The sequence below is a fragment of the Pithys albifrons genome, chromosome 10 (genome assembly GCF_047495875.1).
Source record: "Pithys albifrons albifrons isolate INPA30051 chromosome 10, PitAlb_v1, whole genome shotgun sequence".
In the NCBI taxonomy this organism is placed as follows: domain Eukaryota; kingdom Metazoa; phylum Chordata; class Aves; order Passeriformes; family Thamnophilidae; genus Pithys; species Pithys albifrons.
Window position 1 is genome coordinate 12,397,088 of NC_092467.1, and position 18,666 is coordinate 12,415,753.

The following is an 18,666-nucleotide window of genomic DNA, read 5'->3' on the forward strand; positions in this document are numbered from 1 at the left end:
AGTGACAGTTGGCTAAGTTGGCTTGTGTGGGGTGAAGTACTCCTGGCTTTGTTTCATATTGTCACAGCACAGGAGCAGATTCTGGGCTGATAACCCTCCCACTCCTAACAAAAGGGCCTACGGCACCATTTCCATGGATTCCCCTCTAAATTTTACTTCCCACAAAATAAAAAAAGCATCACGTATTACATAATTTAAATTTTGGTTCAATATTAAAAAGCTTTTAATTAAGTTTAAATGCTTGTTTGAGCTAACACAAAGAGCCAGAGGAATATTTTATTAAAATTAATAAACCTGTAAGTTTGTGTTTGGCTAGTGCAAAAGAAAATAGTAAGAAAATGACAAAGTGAAAGCAATCTTCTCTTGCAAGCAATACAACCAAAATGCATTTCAAGATGTTACCTACATTTTTTTAATGCTTTGTTATTTTTTACTTTGGGAACAGACTGTTGGTCTGCATACAAATGCTACTTGTTGACATTTTTAGATTTGACATATTCAATAAATTAGTCACTGTCTTTATGCACTGTAACATATTCCCTCTTATGTTTGAAAGTAAAAGAAAGAAAAAACAGCACTACTGGAAATACAGTGTGTGTGACTTAACTGCCCAACATACTTTGGAAAGCAAGATCTGAACACTTTTAGGAATGTCATCCCAGATCAAACATCAAGGCTTCTGGGCCTCTTCATAAAACATGTAGCTGATTCCAGGTTTTGAAACTGTTTCAAGGTCTATTTTTCCTTCTACAAAGGACATCTGGATTAGATAAATTTTTTGTTCTGTTTGTGTTGAAAGTTTATGTTCCAGGAAATGGTTATATCACCAGTTTGAAAGAAAATGCCAAGTCTGAATAACTTGAGTTAGAGAATTTTTCCTAGGGAACCCAAAAGCTATTTAGGTGCTAATTTCAACTCTTTCAGTACTAACCAGTAAAACCCAAATATGTTGTTTTGTTAGTACACAAGATTAATGAGCAGTTGCCTTTGAGAAATAGTTTATCAGTACCATTGATGTAGTGTTTAATAGGTCTGACTCTAAAGTAAAAGAGGTGCTAAATAACTAGGGATACAGAAACGTTTTGCCCAATCAAACCAATTCAGATAATACCCTCCCTGCTATTTATTCAGTAAGCACAAGATGACATTCTATAATGCTCTAATGCTGCAAGGGGACATTGAAGAGTTCCTTAACTGGACTGGTGCAAAACTATTGTGTTTCTCAGACTGCAGATTAGGGACAATGAGGCCAAGGATCCTCAATATATAGCAGTGTATTTTCCTGGCTACCTCCCCCCTCAGATGTTGCCTCTTGCAGATTTTACTAGGTTGCATAATATCTTTCATAACTAAATATCTGTAAGTGCTTTCTCTTGTACTTCTGTTGTGGCTTTTTTCCCCCCAAACGAATCTTTTAAAATCTGAGACTTATGAATAAAAGGTACATTTTCCAAACACAACTGTGAGTCAGGTCACCCTATATCAAGTATATTTATATAAGGTTGCTGCAGGAACAGTTTCCTTAAGTGTTTTTACAATTTTTACAAACTTACGTTTTAAAGCATGGGTCTCCAGACATCAGCTGCATGTTGATCAAAACCTACAGGTTAAGAAAACAAAACCCATCATAAGAAAATTGAATTGATCTGTAACAGATATGTGGTTATGTCACTGAGTTATACTTGCCAACTGTTATATTGATTACTGTTAAATAGAAAATGGCAAAGTCCCAGAAGTCATGGAGGTGACTCTCACTTATAAGCCATATATTATAAGGCAGTAAATAGATTCACTCTCGGAAAGATGCACAGGATGTTGCCCAGTCTTAAAGATATAATGTATTAACTTGTTAATTTTTCAGCTCCTGTTAGAATACCTTTTGAACGCTTTTATTTTAGCTATCCAGCCCCATTTCAAAGAGTAGGATGAATCTGGGTTTTGACTGCATGGATTTTAATGATTGTCTCTAAACAATGTTTTTGTTTTTACTTTAAATAGCTTTCCTTCTAGAAAGAGGTTCAGCAAATGAGTTTTAAATTTCTTTAAGTGCTTAATAATACCACTTGTCCTCTGCTTTATTACTTTAAATATGACAAAGGAAACAAATTACTTTGAGAATGGAGTTGTCTTGTCTTGTATTTTTGGTATCATAGCCTTCCAGTAAACAGCGACGAGTGGTATTTCCCGATCCAGCAAACTCTGCTAGATTTAGATCTGCAAATCCCAGCTGTTAAGAGATAAAAAACACAGTCAGTAGTAAGCATATGACTAAATGAAAGTACTTGCAGCATCCCATACTGAGTACCACTCAACAGCAGTTTCTCTCACGTAAGAATAAAAGGATACCCAAAGACAGTGGCCAAAATGCAGAAAACTAACTTTGAATGTCAGTCAGCAGAGTTCTATTTTCAGTTAAAAATGTAAAATGCCAAAAGATAAAGATAATGAGGAGAGTTTTTTTATGTTAATATATTCAGAAGGGTGTGTCACTATAATGCACATAAAGAAAAGGTGGTTATAAGAGTATTATTATGGAATGACTTTGAAAGGGCATAAAATGACAAGAAAGAAAAGCTTATCTGTAGGCAAAATCTCAATTTACCTTTGCATATGCCTTTCCTCCTTTTAATTCCTAGAAAAAAAGGCAAAAAGACACACCATTAAGCCATTAAAGATATTGACTGAGGATTTTAATATGTTTTGAAATATCTCGCCACACATGCTAGCCTGTCCTGCTGTCACTTAGAACTTAGTATTCCTAATGCCTTTGGAGCAGGCTAGCAGGAGACTCTTATCCAGAGGGGGAAGAACATTTGGCTCTTGCAAGGTCTGGCCTCAAAGGTAGGATGTGCTGTGTACAAAATTCTGGTACTTAGCACAGTTCAAGGTTTCTAAGTTTGCTGCTGCTTGCTGGAAATATCAGTCAAGGGCTAACTTTATAAACACTGATGAAGGATTCCTTTGGTGCTCTGCTGGAAAAAGTGTTCTTTTCACTAAGAATGTAAAACCCCCGTGAATTATTCAAACTAAAGTAATAAGATTACTACACAATTTTGACAAAAGGAAAACCTGACACGGTGGCAGCTAAAGCTTGTTTTATATGAAGTTTATCAGACATTCCAAACCTAAAACTAGTGAAGAAAGAGTGAGGAAAGAAGAGAGGAGGGGAGAAGAGCTACTTACCTTCCGCACAGATACCCTGCAAGTGCAGGTATCCAGGACCCCTGTTGTGGCACTGGCACTGATTTTACATGTAAATAAGAACTTTTTCTTCCAGCGAACACAATTTGCTTGCACCACCTCCCTGCAAATAGAGAGCATGTGCTTAGGATTAGTTGCATATACATTCAGAACCATAAACTGCAGTAAGACAGCTCAAGAACAAACACTGGTTCCACTTTTTCTAGGACAGTCACTTCATGTAAATTGTCTTCCAAAGTCTGAATGATAATACTCCTCCCTTCTTCTCTTTGTGTAACATGGCTAATAAGTGTTGCAAACCTTGAACACATTATTAGACTTCCAGAAAAGTGCAACAGTCGTGTTTTTCCAATGAATGACACTAATGTCTCCAGTTTGCCTCAGGAGAGTGAAGTTTTGCTGACCATTAGCTCCCAGGCACTGTTTTCCAAGCCACTGAGCTTTGCAATGTGCTCAAGATACCATCTTTGACAAGTAGTTTTTAATGCAGAGAAAGGGAGCATCATACAAGCAGAACTAGATAAATTTGAGGCTTGGAAAAGTAGAAAGGACATGATCTGCAACAACCAGACACAAAGTAATGCACTTGGGGCAAACAAGAATTCCAGCTACACACTGGGAGCTTGCCATTTGAGAGGAAAATGACATATCTGAACAGATTTGTTCTTCACAGGAGGGTAGCAGCCTGACAGTATGATGCAGCTGAGAAAAAGGCCAAAATGTACGATGCTTTCAGCTATATTAATGTCATTTTATAAGGCTCAGACAGAACACATTTGGGGTAACTGAGCAAGAACAAACTCCAAAATAATCAGATACAGGAAAAATACTGTATCTTGTAAGAAGAAATTACATATGATGAAGATACACTGGTGATTCAAACACTTGAGAGACTAAATAACTAAGTCAAATGAAAAGTGGTTAGGACCAAAATAAAGTGTAACCAAATACCCACTTAAAACTGAAAGTTAAAAGGTCTCAAGTCAGAGAGCAAGTTTTTAGAACAGCCTTCAAATAAGAGAATCAGCAAAAAAATCTATTTTATGACAAGGGTGGACAGTTTGTCAGTAAGAGGGGACATAAGGACCATGATTCTGAGGGACCTGCCTCAGTGAACTAAATCTCTTTTCTAGCCCCAGTTGTCTAAACTTAGACCTGTGGAGAAACAGAGAATTTCTTCTACCACTCTAATAATTCAAGTACAGTCTTCACATATGAAAGTGATACTTGTCCTTTTTTTCCCTTCCATTTCTCTAACACATACATTCCTGTGTTTTATATTAACTTCTTACAGTAGCTTATTATTGAAGATCCAGTTTGATGTCTTTAACAGACAGAATCCTATGGTTCTGCATAAGCTGGAGTCAGAGTTCATCACAGCTATGGAAAGATGAAGAATTGCATGGCCCTGACAAAAGCTCCTTGTGCTGTGCTGGTGAGACAGCCAGCTACAGTGCTCACTGCCACTTGGACTTCCTAAGGTAGGAGTAAACCAGCCTGCCAAAAATGAGACCATTTAACGACCACAACAAACGAACAGATTCTGATGATACCACACTGAGTCACAGTCAAGCATGTGACCTAAAAGGAACATGCTCTCTGCACCACCACTGACCATTTAACTGGTATGTTTTACATGGCAAATTTTCCTGTACTTTGGAGGGGGGAGGGAATCCCTAACGGCCATCATGTGAGTTATTTAAATACCAAAAAAAAGGAACCAGAATTCAAAAAAGGGAAATTACAAACAGTTATATCCTCTACTGAAACAGGCTCAAGCAAGAAGTCATCAAGTAAAATGTAACCTTAAAGGCAAATTTGATAACTGCTAACATTTGTAACATAACAGTGCTACTAGACTGAAAGTGTTCAGTTGTCACCCATAAAGGTCAGAAAAATCATTTCTCATAGCATCTGTTCATCATGTAAGTAAGACAGGAGTCATCATCACCCTTACCACCCTTGCTTTATCACCCAGGACACCATGGGACTACCAACAACAGCATCACTTCTGCTATTCATCATTTTGCTAAGTTCTTGTAGTTTTTTTACTTTTGTAACATTTCCAGTTAGTAGGTAATACTTTTTTCTCCACCAAAAAAATGTTTCTCTAAACTCACAAGGTCAAAATAACGTGCCAAAATCTTTGTACACCTCAGTATTGTGGCTCAGGTGATGTTTCTGCTTCTTAACAGCCTTCTGTCTCTGCAGCAAAGTGAAAGCAGCTGCACATTCTTCAGGTATACAGTGTTCCAGATAACACTAAGATGGTAGTAAATGATAACATAGTAAACATAAAATGCATTCTTGCTTGTAAATGCAAGAAAAATGTAAATAACATCTGCTTGAGAAATGTAAGGTTTCTTTAAAACCCTAAGGATTTTGAATTTATTTCAACACACCAACACTACTAGATGGATGTAATTGTTCAAGTAAGGAAGGCAGCGTGAAAACTACACTTTTGGAAGACTTGATCCACTTGTAAGACAGGTCAGGATTTATTCAGGCAAATAATTTAATAAACATTAAATAGGAGAGATCAGTATTATAAGTTTTCTTACAAACAAGACAGTAAAAGCAACAGTAAAAAGGCCTCAGTTGTAGATACTGACACACTAATTCTTCGAAAAGTAAATAAAACCAGGAATACCCCTTCCTTCTCATAAGGATTTAAAAAAAAGTATATTAGTTTCTTTCACTGGCACATAGATCATAAGATGCTTGAAACTTTTGTACACAATCCAAAACCAAAACCAAACCCAACCAACTGCCTCCACTCACACTGAACAGTACTAATTCCATTATATAAAAGAAAAATTTTACATACTTAAGGTAATTTTTTAGTAAAGAAGAGTAACAGCTAGTTATTCCCATCATGCTGAAGAAAAGAAAAAGTCAAATAATCAGAACATTAAACTTAAACAGTAACATCTGAGTTTATAAGATTCTTGGTTGAAGTACAAGGCTTTAGAAAATAAACAGCTGTATTGATGGGCTGCTATGGAAACGAACCCAGATAACTTCTTGGCAATGATGCTCTGGGGAGAGCTTTGCTGGGGAAAGCTTTCCGCTCTGAGTCAGCTTCCTATGAGCCTCCAGTCACTTCACCACATGCAAAGCAAAACCCGTTGTTTTCTTAATCAAAATGTATCTTAGTTACTAAGATGCATTCAGATACATACTGGGTTGTAGTGCTTTGGTGTGACTTAACTAATGGTGTCAGTAATATGTAACCAAGAATAAATTCAATAAACAGATATTGTAAGATAAAGTGATTCCAAAGTATAGTTTACATTGCCATCAATTTAATGGGTTTTTTTTCTTTAGAAGGACAATTCCACATTGACTCAATTTCAAATGCAAAATTTCAGCTTTGAACAAGGAGAAAAATATGTTGATAAGCTGGCACAAGAGAAGTGAGGCAGCTGCGCTCCCCCAATCCAACCAGCAGCAAGGCTGAAGAAGTAATCCTGATAGGCACCCCCAGCCAGCACCCACAGCTGGCCCTACAGGCACACAGAGCACCCACAACCTCAGCCCACTCCCCTCTCTGGCTGAGCACCACAGAGCTCTGACCATGCTAGTCCAGCATGATCCCTGATGGCATTTGAATACTCAAACACCTGCACTGCTGCACAGGCAGGCAAATCGCTGACTCCTGGTCCCACTGCAGTGGCTGAGATTTGCTTTAATGCCTCTGGACTCTCCAGTTGCTGGCACCCAAATGCTCTGTGCCATGACCCCAGGCCAGCTGCTGGCACAAGGGACACACAGCCCATGTAACCCACAGTCCCTCTCCCATGGCTCGTACTTGAGTCTGCTCACTCAGGTCTCTCCTGTCTGTTGCTGGCACCACAGACACGCAAGCCTGTGATGCAAACCTTGACTCCAGTTGCTGGTACTCAGACCTCCACACTCCCATACACATAGAACAGAAGAGCCATTCCCCCAGGAAGGAGTGAGAATGTAGTTCAGTATGAAGATACAACAGACAGTACTGATTAGAAACAGATTAGACAAATATAACAACCAGCAAAATATTTGCATCCAACTGGCCCTTTTATCCCCTTAAGTCCCTGTTTTTCCCACATTTGTTCCTCCTCAAATCACCTAAACTCATCCCTTCCTCCACATTTAGTTCCTCCCCAAAATGTCCCATAATAAGCCTTTTCCCTTGTATCCCATGATGTGTCTCATATGCAACAACTCCCCTCAGTCCGAAAGTTGCTTCAGTGCTAGTTTGACATGATGGATTTCCTGCCTGGACAATGGGGCTGAGGCTTTCCTGGTACACCTCTAGGAGCAGCCTGGACAGGGTGTCCTTTTGTTTAAGCCCATAATTTCAGTTCCCCACTCCACCTTCCTCTGTGTTCCTGGGTTTATGTAGATGGGCCTTTCATGGGCTGATGGCTCCTGTGACAGGACTGGGAATAGCTGGGGCAGAGTATTATTTTAGGCCCTCCACCCTCCCTGCTGCTGTTTAATGTGCTCATTTGTGAGTTTGCATATGAACTTTCATCACCTAAAGCTCCCTTTGATTGACCCTTGGCTGAGTTAGCTCTGTCCTTATACAAACACAGTGTTCAGTGAAGGGGAGTAACAGTTACTCTTGATGTAGCAAATAGTCTTTTAATATGAACAATAGCCCATTCATACAGGTATTTTCTCTCTAACATGTTTCTTCTGCAGAGAGAAGGAACACCTAACAAAGGCCAGTGTCATGATCCCACCTTGCAGGAATTAAGGCAGTAACCTACAATTAACAGTTTGCTGGCCACACTTCCAATGGCCTCAGTGGTTCAGGTACTGCACACTAAGATTCAACCTCTCCTTGAGTATCATTAATACTAGAAGGGTATTATACTGGGGAAGACAATGGTTTGGCACACAAGAGAATACCCTCTTGCAGCCCCTTACCCAAAATCCACTTCCATGTAAAATTCAGTGTCAGAGTTGAGGGAATGATACAGGTACCCATGCAATGGGCTCCCAGAGCAATACTAAGATACAGTTTAAATTGTTAAGTTATGCAATAACAAAAGACTAAATTTAGTCTTCGTATAGGAAGGTGCATCACTTAAAATTAGAGCTCAGAGCAAGAGCTCTAAAGTATACACTGCAGCAATAGCTTATGCAAAGCTTTCATATGTTTCTTCTATTCAGGAAGAAATACAGTTTACTTTTTCTTTAATCCTCTGTGTTTCTCCCCTGTCTGAGCCAAATAAGATGATGCATTTTCTCCAACAAAAACATTTTTTCCTAAGCATTGCTAAAAACCTGAACAAAACCAGTCATTTACAAACAGGGCCTCAATGTTTCACAAATTTCAGCAGTAAGCAAACAGCTGGCTCCTCCTGCAGAGCTCCACTTGTTTACAGTGCACAGCTCCCCAGTTAATTTGCTAGTACTACACACAAAATTCAAACAGAGCAATCATTTTCTATGCCACATGTTTTTACTTATAATAAACAGGTTATATCTTTAGCAACATTTCATGTCAAGAATTCCTTATAAAATATATATAAACTCATTATCACATGGATGAAAAACTGCTGGTTACAGGCAAAGGCAGAAGGCAATTAGAACTGTGAAGGGCAAACTGCATTAGCAAGACCATAGTCAGCAAGTCAACGGAAGTTACTGTTCCTCTCTGTTGAACATTTGTGAGATTGTATCTGCAGGAGTGTGCCTGGTTTATGGGCCTTCTCAGTAGAAGGCAGACACTGATAAACTGAAGCAAGTGTAAGGGGTATCAGATGATAGTCTGGAGTCAGGGAGGAGAGGGATGAAGGACCCTATGCAGAAGAATTTGAGTACATGGGATTTTTACAGACTGTTACAAGACAAGATGAAAGAAGATCTAATTGCCTCTTCGGCCTTCCCTGCTGAGTTATAGAGGAGATGGAGCCAGACACTTTTTAGTGGGGAGCAGAGGAAAGAAAAGAGGCAGTAACAAGAGAAATTCCTTTAATATAAAGGGAAAAACATTCACAATAAAAGTGGTGAAGCAGAAGGACACGTTGTGTACAAAAACTGATCTCCATTCTTACAGATTTTCTAAAGCTGACAGGACAAAGCTCTGAGCTTCCTGATCTAACTGAAATTAGTCTTGCTTTGATCAGGCAATTGGACTATGCAAAATGTAGCAGTTCCCTTCACCTGAAATTATTCCATGAAAAGAACTAATCCTTAAAATGTGAAGGCAATCAGGTGCTATACCACTTATAAATGGCAACTTCATGTCAGGAAAATCTGTACTCCATGTACTGTGCCAGGGTCCGGTTTAAAAAAAACAAACCAGCAAACCCTCACCAGCATTTTTGAACCAAGGTGTTTGTTCTGCACAAGCCAGGCACCTTAAACATGGCAGCTTTCCCCACAATCCCTCCTCCTTTAACAGATGTCTGCCATGCATCCCTTGTTAGGAACCTTTTCATGTCAAATTAGCTGTTGTATTTCTTTGCAGTACTTATAGTTACAGTAAGAAAAGTCTCACAAGATTGAGCCCTTCTCATATCTGCAGTAATAAGTTACACCCCGTGCAATACATAAAAACATTTTATTTTCTTGTACTGTAGCCCAAAGAGGACCCTCTTCAGATCTAATTCTGTATTTTTTACTCCTTTCATTAATTCCTTCATCTTTCTCCAGCATATTCTCCAAATGAGTTGACTAAACACTTTTTACTGGAACTATTAATGAAAGGCTGAAAAGGTACAAAGAAACTACCTTTTGGAAAAGAAAACAAAAGTTACAGTTTGTATAGAGAACTTCCCATTCTTACCTTTTCCTCTCCACAGAGGACAGGGTCTAAAACCTGCTTAATCAAATGTCTCTTCACAACTGAGAAAACTAAATGGACATTAGAGAATCTGAAAAGAGCACCTACAAAATTGCAAGGCAGAATTCCTTGCAGCACTTGAAAATTTTGTTTCAGGTTATCCAACTACAAATCCAGTTACAGCTGAAAAAGCTATTGGAAGTAGCATTATCCAGCTCTGAAGACCGTCAGCAGGATTAATCCATCCAGCAGGAGGACTAGAGAGATAAGGTCAGTGATTCCACATAACAGGTATGTTTTTCTAGTAAGTATTATTATGTAAAACCAGAGTTCTGTTACTATCAGGAGATGATTTCCCTTTCAAATGCAATACCAGCAATTGGGAAAAGAATGGTTAAAAGGCAATTTGAAGAGTCCAGTGAAGCAGAAAATGTACTTGGCTGGAGTCACAAAAAATAGATGTAGTTTTAGACTGTCAAGAAGTAGGTTTGAGCATCACTACAGATAAGAAGTACTTATTATCTGGAAGGTAAGAAATCAATTTCTACAGAAGACAGTTACATGCCCTAGCCTGTACCTATTGGGAATAAGGATATATTCATGCAAGTAATACAAGATCTCCAACACTGCCTCTCAGGACTCAAGAGTGTACTGTACATAAAAGAAAACCCCACATCCCTGGAATCTATTGGAAAATAAAATGTTTTGATGAAAAACTTACAGTTCTTGGCTATGCCAAATCTCTGTCACATATCAATCATTATCAACTTAGTTTAGAATGTTGTTGTGTAAAAGAATGAAGTCTAAATTGTCAGAAGTCAGATTTAAAAAGAAGGGGGATACAACCAAACTGAAAACTGCAGGCAGAAAAACACCAACCAACAAGGCCTTTCCTTGAGTGGGGTGCAGCTGGAACCCAAGCTAAAAATGGAACTAACAAACTTACAGCTCCTGCAGCCTAATTCTGTATAGTACAGTATTGAAAGTACACCCTCAAGATCCTTCACTTTCCAAAATTTCTTTGATTTCCTCATAACCATCTGTTCATTTGCTGCTGCTTGAGCAGCAGCTCATCCTATGAGCAGTTACCTACTCTAGGGATCCATCAATTATTTCTTCAGCCTGTTAAAATGAGGGCAGTTGCAGAAAGCCTATACTTGTTTTACATTTATGGCTACATTAGAATGGCCATGAATAAATATGCTGAAGTATTTAGTCAAGTCTATTTGAAGTACCTCAAAGTAGTACGTTTTGTTGTTCAAAATATTCATAGGTGTAATTTCTTCCCTGAAATCTTCCATGCTTTCATGGTGCATTAGACATTATGTGAACAACATTTTATGGACACGTTATGTATGGCCAGGCTTTGTGAACAAGGACTTGGGATTTTTAGTTTAAAAGTTGAATATTTTGTCAGGTAATCAAACATTTAGCATGATAATACAGAGCTTTCTTTTCCTACAGTAAATACTCACAAATATGCATAGGCATGTTCCAAATAGAGGTTTTCAAATTAGAGTTCTAAAAACTACATGCAAACACCAACACCAAGTGGTGTGGCTCCTATTTATACACAAACCAGATTCCTGTGTCCTGCACTATACAAGGTGGTTTCACCTGGTCACAGAATTTCTGTACACTTCAGGCACTCATCTGCATCAGCCAGGAAAGTAACTGGACTGAAACAAGCCTCCAGTAACACAGACCACATCTCCATAACAGGTTTCTTAGACAGCTCTTTCCCAGCAAAGATCAGAGAACTGAAAAAGACTATCTTGCAGTTGCTTGAACTTTTATCTATCTTCTTTTCATCTCAGTTTGACAGAGGGATGAGGTAGGTATCACATTGCTTGCAGGATCACTGCTTTAATCATTCATGCAGCAGGATCTACACAGGACTGACAAGACAATCACTTGAATCTGTTTTCATGACAACTTGCTACATATGGGCCCTAATTCCAAGGCAACTGCCAACCTGTGTTATGACTGTCAATGAGTAAGTTTTGAGAAGAAAGTGCTAATAATATTAAGGTGGTTTTTAGATTTTTTTTTTGTTTAAAGGCAAGAGGCAGGAAAGTATTGGTTTGGATGGGTACAAACTTGAGAACTTATTAACTATAGTACTAGACCTCAGTAACAAAAAGCTATTAAGAAAACAGTTCCCCCTGTATTAACAATTTTTTGAAAGGAGTTTGTAGATTACTTTCTGAAACAATGGAATTCTTCAATTTTTTTTAATAAGGCTATAAAGATTACTGCTTTAATAACATAACCGCCAGCTCACAGTGAAGCTTATAAATGCATGCAACTAGAAGATGATGGCCCTTAGAAAAAGTTTGCAACTGATAAGTTTCGAATGCAGCCACTCTGGTGATAACTTAATTTCTTCCTTATTTATTCAGCCCTTTGCTGAATCACTGCTGTGAAAATTCATCTGTTAATTCTTAAGCCAAGAGCAAAGGCACTCCCTATATTAGCACTGAAGGAATTCTTTACCTTTCCATCGGCATACCTCAACAGTTCCCAGCCCAGCAGGAATGAGTTACACTCACAGGGACTTCGATACACCAGCATATTTCTATAACCTCAGCCATAACATCAGAAAAAGAAAATGAAAGAACTTCTAGACTGACTTCAACACATCAACACTATTTTTACATAACAATTCCACCAACACTTCCTACTAGACATACTACCTCCTACCACAGATATACTACTCTAATAGACCATTCAGAAAGATGTGCATGTAGGCTTCCAGGCTTTTAATTTTAGCATCATAAACAGGCAAAACAAAAAGGACTAAACCCACCTCCTTGAAAATAGAGATCCTGTCCAGAAAATGTATGTCAGCCTGTGAAAATGACTTCAAGACAGTATGGGCTGAAGCAGAGCAATAATGGCACATTAGTGTCTGAAATCATCATTGCCATCATCATCTATTACTCATGAAGAAGTCACTCAAAGAAAAATATTGAGGAAAGGAGACATGGAATGAGAACAGAACACTATTGAGCTGAACACCCTGCAACCACACAGAAGAATTGATCTTCAGTTATACATGCTAGTATAATGGCATGGTCAAATAAGGAAGTTCTAAGCCAAAGCTCTGTTTTGATGTTTTATTCTCCTTGATTAATCTTATTTACAGAATAAAAACCCCCAGATAATTTAGAAAGCTCTGTATCACCAGTATTTTAATAAGAAAATAACTGAATATTCATAGATTTGTTACTGTCTGCTCCCAGAATTCTATGAGACATTTTCCAAATAATTTTATAATAATATTAAAGTAATATAAAAACCCATACAAGATGAACAAGTGTAATAGGAAGGAAGTCTCCTCCTCCCCAGGCCTGAAGCCACAGCACACCCCTTCATATTGACAAGGTTCTGCCTCTGCCTGGTACCTGAAAAAAATTCACACACTGGCACTCTTATTTACCCATCACTACCAATGGATTAGGGAACCACTACAATGGCAGATCTACTGCTGAGACACATCAGAAGGAAGAGAAAGAGAAAAAAAGGCATCTGGCTTGCTGCACTTACACTGCAGCATTGGGTATGAACAATATCAGGAACATGTATGACCTGAACATTTACAGGAATCATTGAGGACTTTTCCATGGAACTTAGCTTTCCACAGAAATATTCACAGAACGAAAAACTAAGGTTGCACAATTCACATTCATATTGGGCAATTCAGACTGAAGGCTTGGGAGTAAGAAATTTCCTGCCCTCCCGTTACCCATCTGTTCAGCAGGCATTACAGCTCCAGGCATTATGGCACAAGCGACCCCCTCCTTTGGGACAACCCTCATCACTCAAGGATTCATGTCTGTTACTCCGTGTTGAAGAGCCTCAATAACCTCAAAAAGCCTCACTATTTATTTTACAACGTTAGAACTTCAGGCAGCGAGCAGCCACGCAGACGAAGAGTCTACAGGTGCTCCCACCTCAGTTCTGCCGCCGGGGTTGCTGGCGGAGCAAACGACCCGAGGGCACAGCCAGGGTGTCGGTGCCACGGGAGCTTCCCCTTAGCCGAGAGCAAAGGCGAGCGGCCGCCAGCAGCGCCGGGGCAGCCGCCCCCTCCTTCCCTGGGCCCCCGCCCCGCTCCTAGGGAGCCCAGGAGGCGACCGGACCGCCCGGGCTCTCGGGGGAACTCGAGCGCAGCCCATGGGACGGGACAAGAGCTGCCCGCGTGGGGCGGGGACCCCCGGCAGCCCCCCCCAGCAGCCCCCCCCATCTTGCCAGTCCCCGCGGCACCTACCGGGAGGACTCCCCGCTGAAGCTGCCGCCGTCCAGCAGCCGCACCTTGCAGAAGAGGATGCCGTTGACGAAGGGCACGGAGGAAAGCTCGTCCAGCTCCAGCTCCACGCGGAACTTGAACTTCTTCTTTTTCATCATGATGAAGGCCATGGGCCAGGGACCCGCTGGGGGCCGCCCCCACGGCAGCTCCGCTCCGCGCCGGCCGCCCCGTTCCGCTCCCATGCCCGGGGCAAGGGCGGCACCGCGAGCCGGGACGGAGCTCCGGCCGCTCCCAGCTCAGCCCCGCCGGCCACGGCGCTCCCGGCCAGCGCTTACATGGCAGCCGGCGCCTCCCTTTCAAACCCGCCCGCCTCTGCTCCGCCCGCTGCCGGCAGCGCCCGCCAGAGCTATTGGCGAGCACGGCCGCGAAAGGGGCAAAAGCTGGCGTGTGTTTTTCCGAAGGAGCTGGCCCCGGCCCGGAAAAAGGCTGTTTAACACTAGAGGTGTCCAGAGCAGTGACGTGGCCGAGGGCGGCTATTCCTGCCCGCCCCGCAGCTCTCCCGCCTCCGGACACGCCGCTGGGGCGGTGGGTGCGTCCCGCCCGCGACAACCTCCTGTGCTGCTCACCTTACCCGTGCTCGGTTCAGAGAACATTAACAACACAAAGCATCACTTACACGTCGAAATTTCAACTTTGAACTGAGGTACTTTCTACTGCAATTCAAACCTTTTCGGTGTCTTCGACAGCCGTTCAACCTGTAGTTTACAACTAACGCCGCTTCTGACCAGAGCAACAGATGTTCATAGTCCTGTAGAGAAGGAGCGGGTACACATCTATGATTACATTTAAAAACAGTCCTCTAACATAACAGCACACATGCTACGCTCTTGGTTAACGTACTGTTCAACACCACCACGTGCTCTCCAGGGAACAACTTTGTCTCAAAAACCCGTTCCAGGAGATTGAAATATAAAGCAAGCTCTGGGTACACTCCATCAGCACATCAGTTTCCTCTTTATAGTGTCGCAACACACATCTTAGCACAACTAAGCATTTACTCACATAGTAAGAGAAAGAATTTTTATGTTTACACACGTAGTATGAAGCTGAGCCCCTGAAATCTCTGTTCAAAGAAACAATAAGTGAAAAGCCTTCAGCACCTAAAGAGATTAAGTTAGTACTTAGTTGATATCACATTATACTAAGATCCTCTTCTTTTTTAAAGACTACAGAAAATACTTTAGAGCTTTGTTAAAAACAAATGCTTGTGGTTAAGAAAAGCCATTACCTTATCTAGCTAAAAAATCTAGCACATTAAGGGACAAGAAAAAAAAATAAGATTACAGATCAAATAAATTTTCTGTTAAAGTTTAATACATACAGTTCATCTACTTATTGAACAAGCCCTTATAGAATACCTAAATGCTTCACTCTTAAAACAGCAACCCTTATAAAACCTTATAGGCTATACACATACATGGTCTGAGTAGCATCCCATGCAAACAGCTCCTCTTTTATAACTGAGTGGCTCCTGCAGCTGTGAAAGTTTATATGCTGAGCTGCAACAACCCTGACCAGCCTCACCTGAGTCCTCACCCACGCCCTGCTCAGGGGACCCATTTAAGCTCAGTTCTGAGCTATCAGTCCTTATTGAAACCTTATGGTTCTGTTTGTTTGTTGGGTGGCTGTTGCGTTATCTGTACCTTGTTGTGGACCATGTCCTGTAGGTTTGCTTGCTAGTTTCTTCTCAGAGCTGTCTCCTTTTATTGTAGGTGTGCCTGACTGTGGGTACTGTTGCTGGACCTTCCCCTGAGGTGCGTGCTCAGCCCTTAGCTTGCCTTGCGGCAGTAGATGCTTCTTCTTTCTGCTTGGGGACTTTGGGGGGATTGTGGTTAAAGAAGGCCCTACTTTGCTAGCTGGGTTCTTGCACGCATCCTCGTGCTCTTAGAAAGAGAGCTGGCCCTTGCTGAGCCCTGCCATCCTGTGGTGCTGACTGCTAAAATTAAGGTAAGGGTAGGTACCAAATGGGTTTAGGAGGTTTGAATCAAAGGCAGTCCGTACTGAAAAAGCCTAATTCTATTCTGGGACTTATATTTACATTCTGAACCAGTTACAGAAAAAACCTCTATATTATATGAAGTATAACTTTCTTGACCAAAAGAGTCGAAGTCAAAAGTGTTAGAGTATAGATTTTTAAATATCTTTGATCAAAAGATTCTCAGAATAGTAGAGGAGCTTTTTCAAAAAAGAATGAATTCTGTGGGTAATGCACTAATCCTGTGTTGTCATTGATAAAAAGCTTCCCTGACATTAAAGCACTGGATTTTCATTTTAGGAGTCATTCCTAAATCTTTAAGAAGTTGGATGCTATAAAACTCAATGATTCAAGAAAAGTCAGTGTTTTACAAAATGCCATTATTATACCAGAATAAAATAAGTAACTCAAAAAATGTTTTCTTTCCTAAAAAATATAAAATTTCAGTTGTGAAACTGTTAATAGGGCATGTCTTTTAGGGACAGGGGTTTCTGTGAACAGGTGAAGCCCAGCTCTTTGGGTTTTTAATTTCTGCAGAACATCAGTGTATCTATCACTGTTGGAGGTGGTACTAATGCAAATTCTGTTCATCCATTAGGCCTGTATTTTTTTCTGCAGTATCATGTTGCTGATGGAGACTTGATTTCTGATCTGTAGCTCTTTCTATTGAGAGTAGTGGCATTAGAAAAGCATTGAAATGCTTCTTAGGTTTGGCTTTAGACGGATCACTGCTCTGGCTCTGACAATGTCTGGGCTATAGCCTGTACCCAGATCAGTGCTTCCAGCAGCAGTCCATTGTAAGCACTCTGACTTGGTCATGGAAGAGATGAACTTGGATGTCTGAAATGGAATTAAACCACACAGTAAGGCTGGTGGGAACTAAATGCAGTGTGCATAGGTAAACTCTATAATCATGACACTTTTTATGCTGTTTTAAGAAATGCATGATGAAGCCTCAGTCCTCTAAATGTGTCTGTACATGTTCAGTACATAGCCACAGAGCAGTCTCTGCAATTACCCTCTGAAGGATCAAAGCTTTAATGTGGTTTGGCTATTTAAAGCTATATGTAAACAAAGCTCAGGTAACAGTCCTAGTCCTGAGGTGTTCTGTGCCCTCCAAAATAGTAACATGTCACAGGTGAAAGTCAGAATCCACCTGAACCTCCACTGATAATTTTAAATCATGGTTTATTAATTTGTAAGTTATATTTACCTGAATTTCAGAACTGGTCTTTCTGAGTTAAGACATCTTTTTCATGCTGAACCAGTCCAATGCTGTGTGCCAGACAACTACCAGTAAAAAAAGTTACAATAATAAAGTAATAACAATATCTGAATTTGCTATATCTTGTTTTAATATGATAGTACGATTTAAAAAGTTTGTTTTGAAGAATTATTTCATAGTGATAGTTTAAAATTGAGCTAATCATATCTGTGTAATGAAGCAAGTATTCATTTTACCCTGAACAAATTAAAAACACTGAACTTTGTCTGTTGCCTTTTAAATACTTCTTGTCTTTGTGTCCTTTAATTACATCCTTCCATGTGTGACCAGAAGACTGCTCTGTCAGGTGACACAAAGCTTCTGAATGTACTTAACAGACTATTTTTTAACTGTATAACAGAACTGTATTTGATTTCATAATTTAAAAATTACTGTACTTCCCTGCAGTCCTTGGCATTAAGCCAGAAATTACTTCTGGCTCATGCAGTAGAAAATTTTCAAAATTTTAAGATTATTATAAAGAGCTTTCTTACTCACAGAAAAAGAGCTACACTATCTAGAGCAGACATTGAATGATGCAATTCAGTTCAATTACCTTTCAATCTATTAATAAAATATATTAAATCTGCTTTTAGTCTTTGAGGTTTTGTGATATTTATAGCACTTCATCTAAGTGGATGGTACTGATGTAATTTAAATATTTATTGTACGTGTATGATATAATACTAATTAAAAGCTTTTGTTCTGCAAAGTTAAATGCATATATTTTTCTGATATGTTTTTGATATTCTGATACTAATCAGTGTTGATATCAAAAAGCCTTATAATGCTAAAGACAATAAAATGTTACAGAATTAAAGAAAAGGCATTTAAAATAACATATCTTGGGCAAAGATGTTTCTTAATTCAGATGTCCTTTGCAGCTCTGTAATTCCTTCAAGCAAGGTAAAAATCGGACTGCAAAATTTCGAACTATTCAAGGCTCCTTTTTAACAAACAGGGACTCTGTAAAGGGTACAGGTCCAAGACCTGCCACAGAAGGCCATTTGTAGAAGTTATGGTAGTGCCTGCTTCCAAATACCAGGTAGGACTCATTACCTTGTTGATGTAAATGATGCAAATATTTGGATTTGTGTTTGTGTTCACTGTCTCAGATGTTGCTGTAGGAGGTTAAT

The 18,666-nt window shown here is 39.9% G+C and overlaps 1 protein-coding gene and 1 long non-coding RNA gene across 2 annotated transcripts in view; one reads left to right on the top strand and one right to left on the bottom strand.

Moving 5' to 3' along the window:
• Nucleotides 1-14,721, bottom strand: part of EEIG2 (EEIG family member 2) — a 20,415-nt gene extending 5,694 nt beyond the window's left edge. Inside the window, exons 1-5 of the mRNA XM_071565372.1 lie at nucleotides 14,253-14,721; nucleotides 3,184-3,304; nucleotides 2,603-2,632; nucleotides 2,111-2,227; nucleotides 1,554-1,600 (exon numbers count right to left, since the gene is read on the bottom strand). Of these exons, the coding sequence (XP_071421473.1) occupies nucleotides 1,554-1,600; nucleotides 2,111-2,227; nucleotides 2,603-2,632; nucleotides 3,184-3,304; nucleotides 14,253-14,473 (536 nt within the window). The 5' untranslated portion in view covers nucleotides 14,474-14,721. The remainder of the gene's footprint in view (nucleotides 1-1,553; nucleotides 1,601-2,110; nucleotides 2,228-2,602; nucleotides 2,633-3,183; nucleotides 3,305-14,252) is intronic.
• On the top strand, nucleotides 10,177-18,462 carry LOC139676419 (uncharacterized). Its single transcript, XR_011698652.1, has 3 exons — nucleotides 10,177-10,252; nucleotides 16,004-16,045; nucleotides 18,415-18,462. It is a non-coding gene; the product is annotated as an uncharacterized lncRNA (long non-coding RNA).
• Nucleotides 18,463-18,666: the final 204 nt, after the last annotated feature.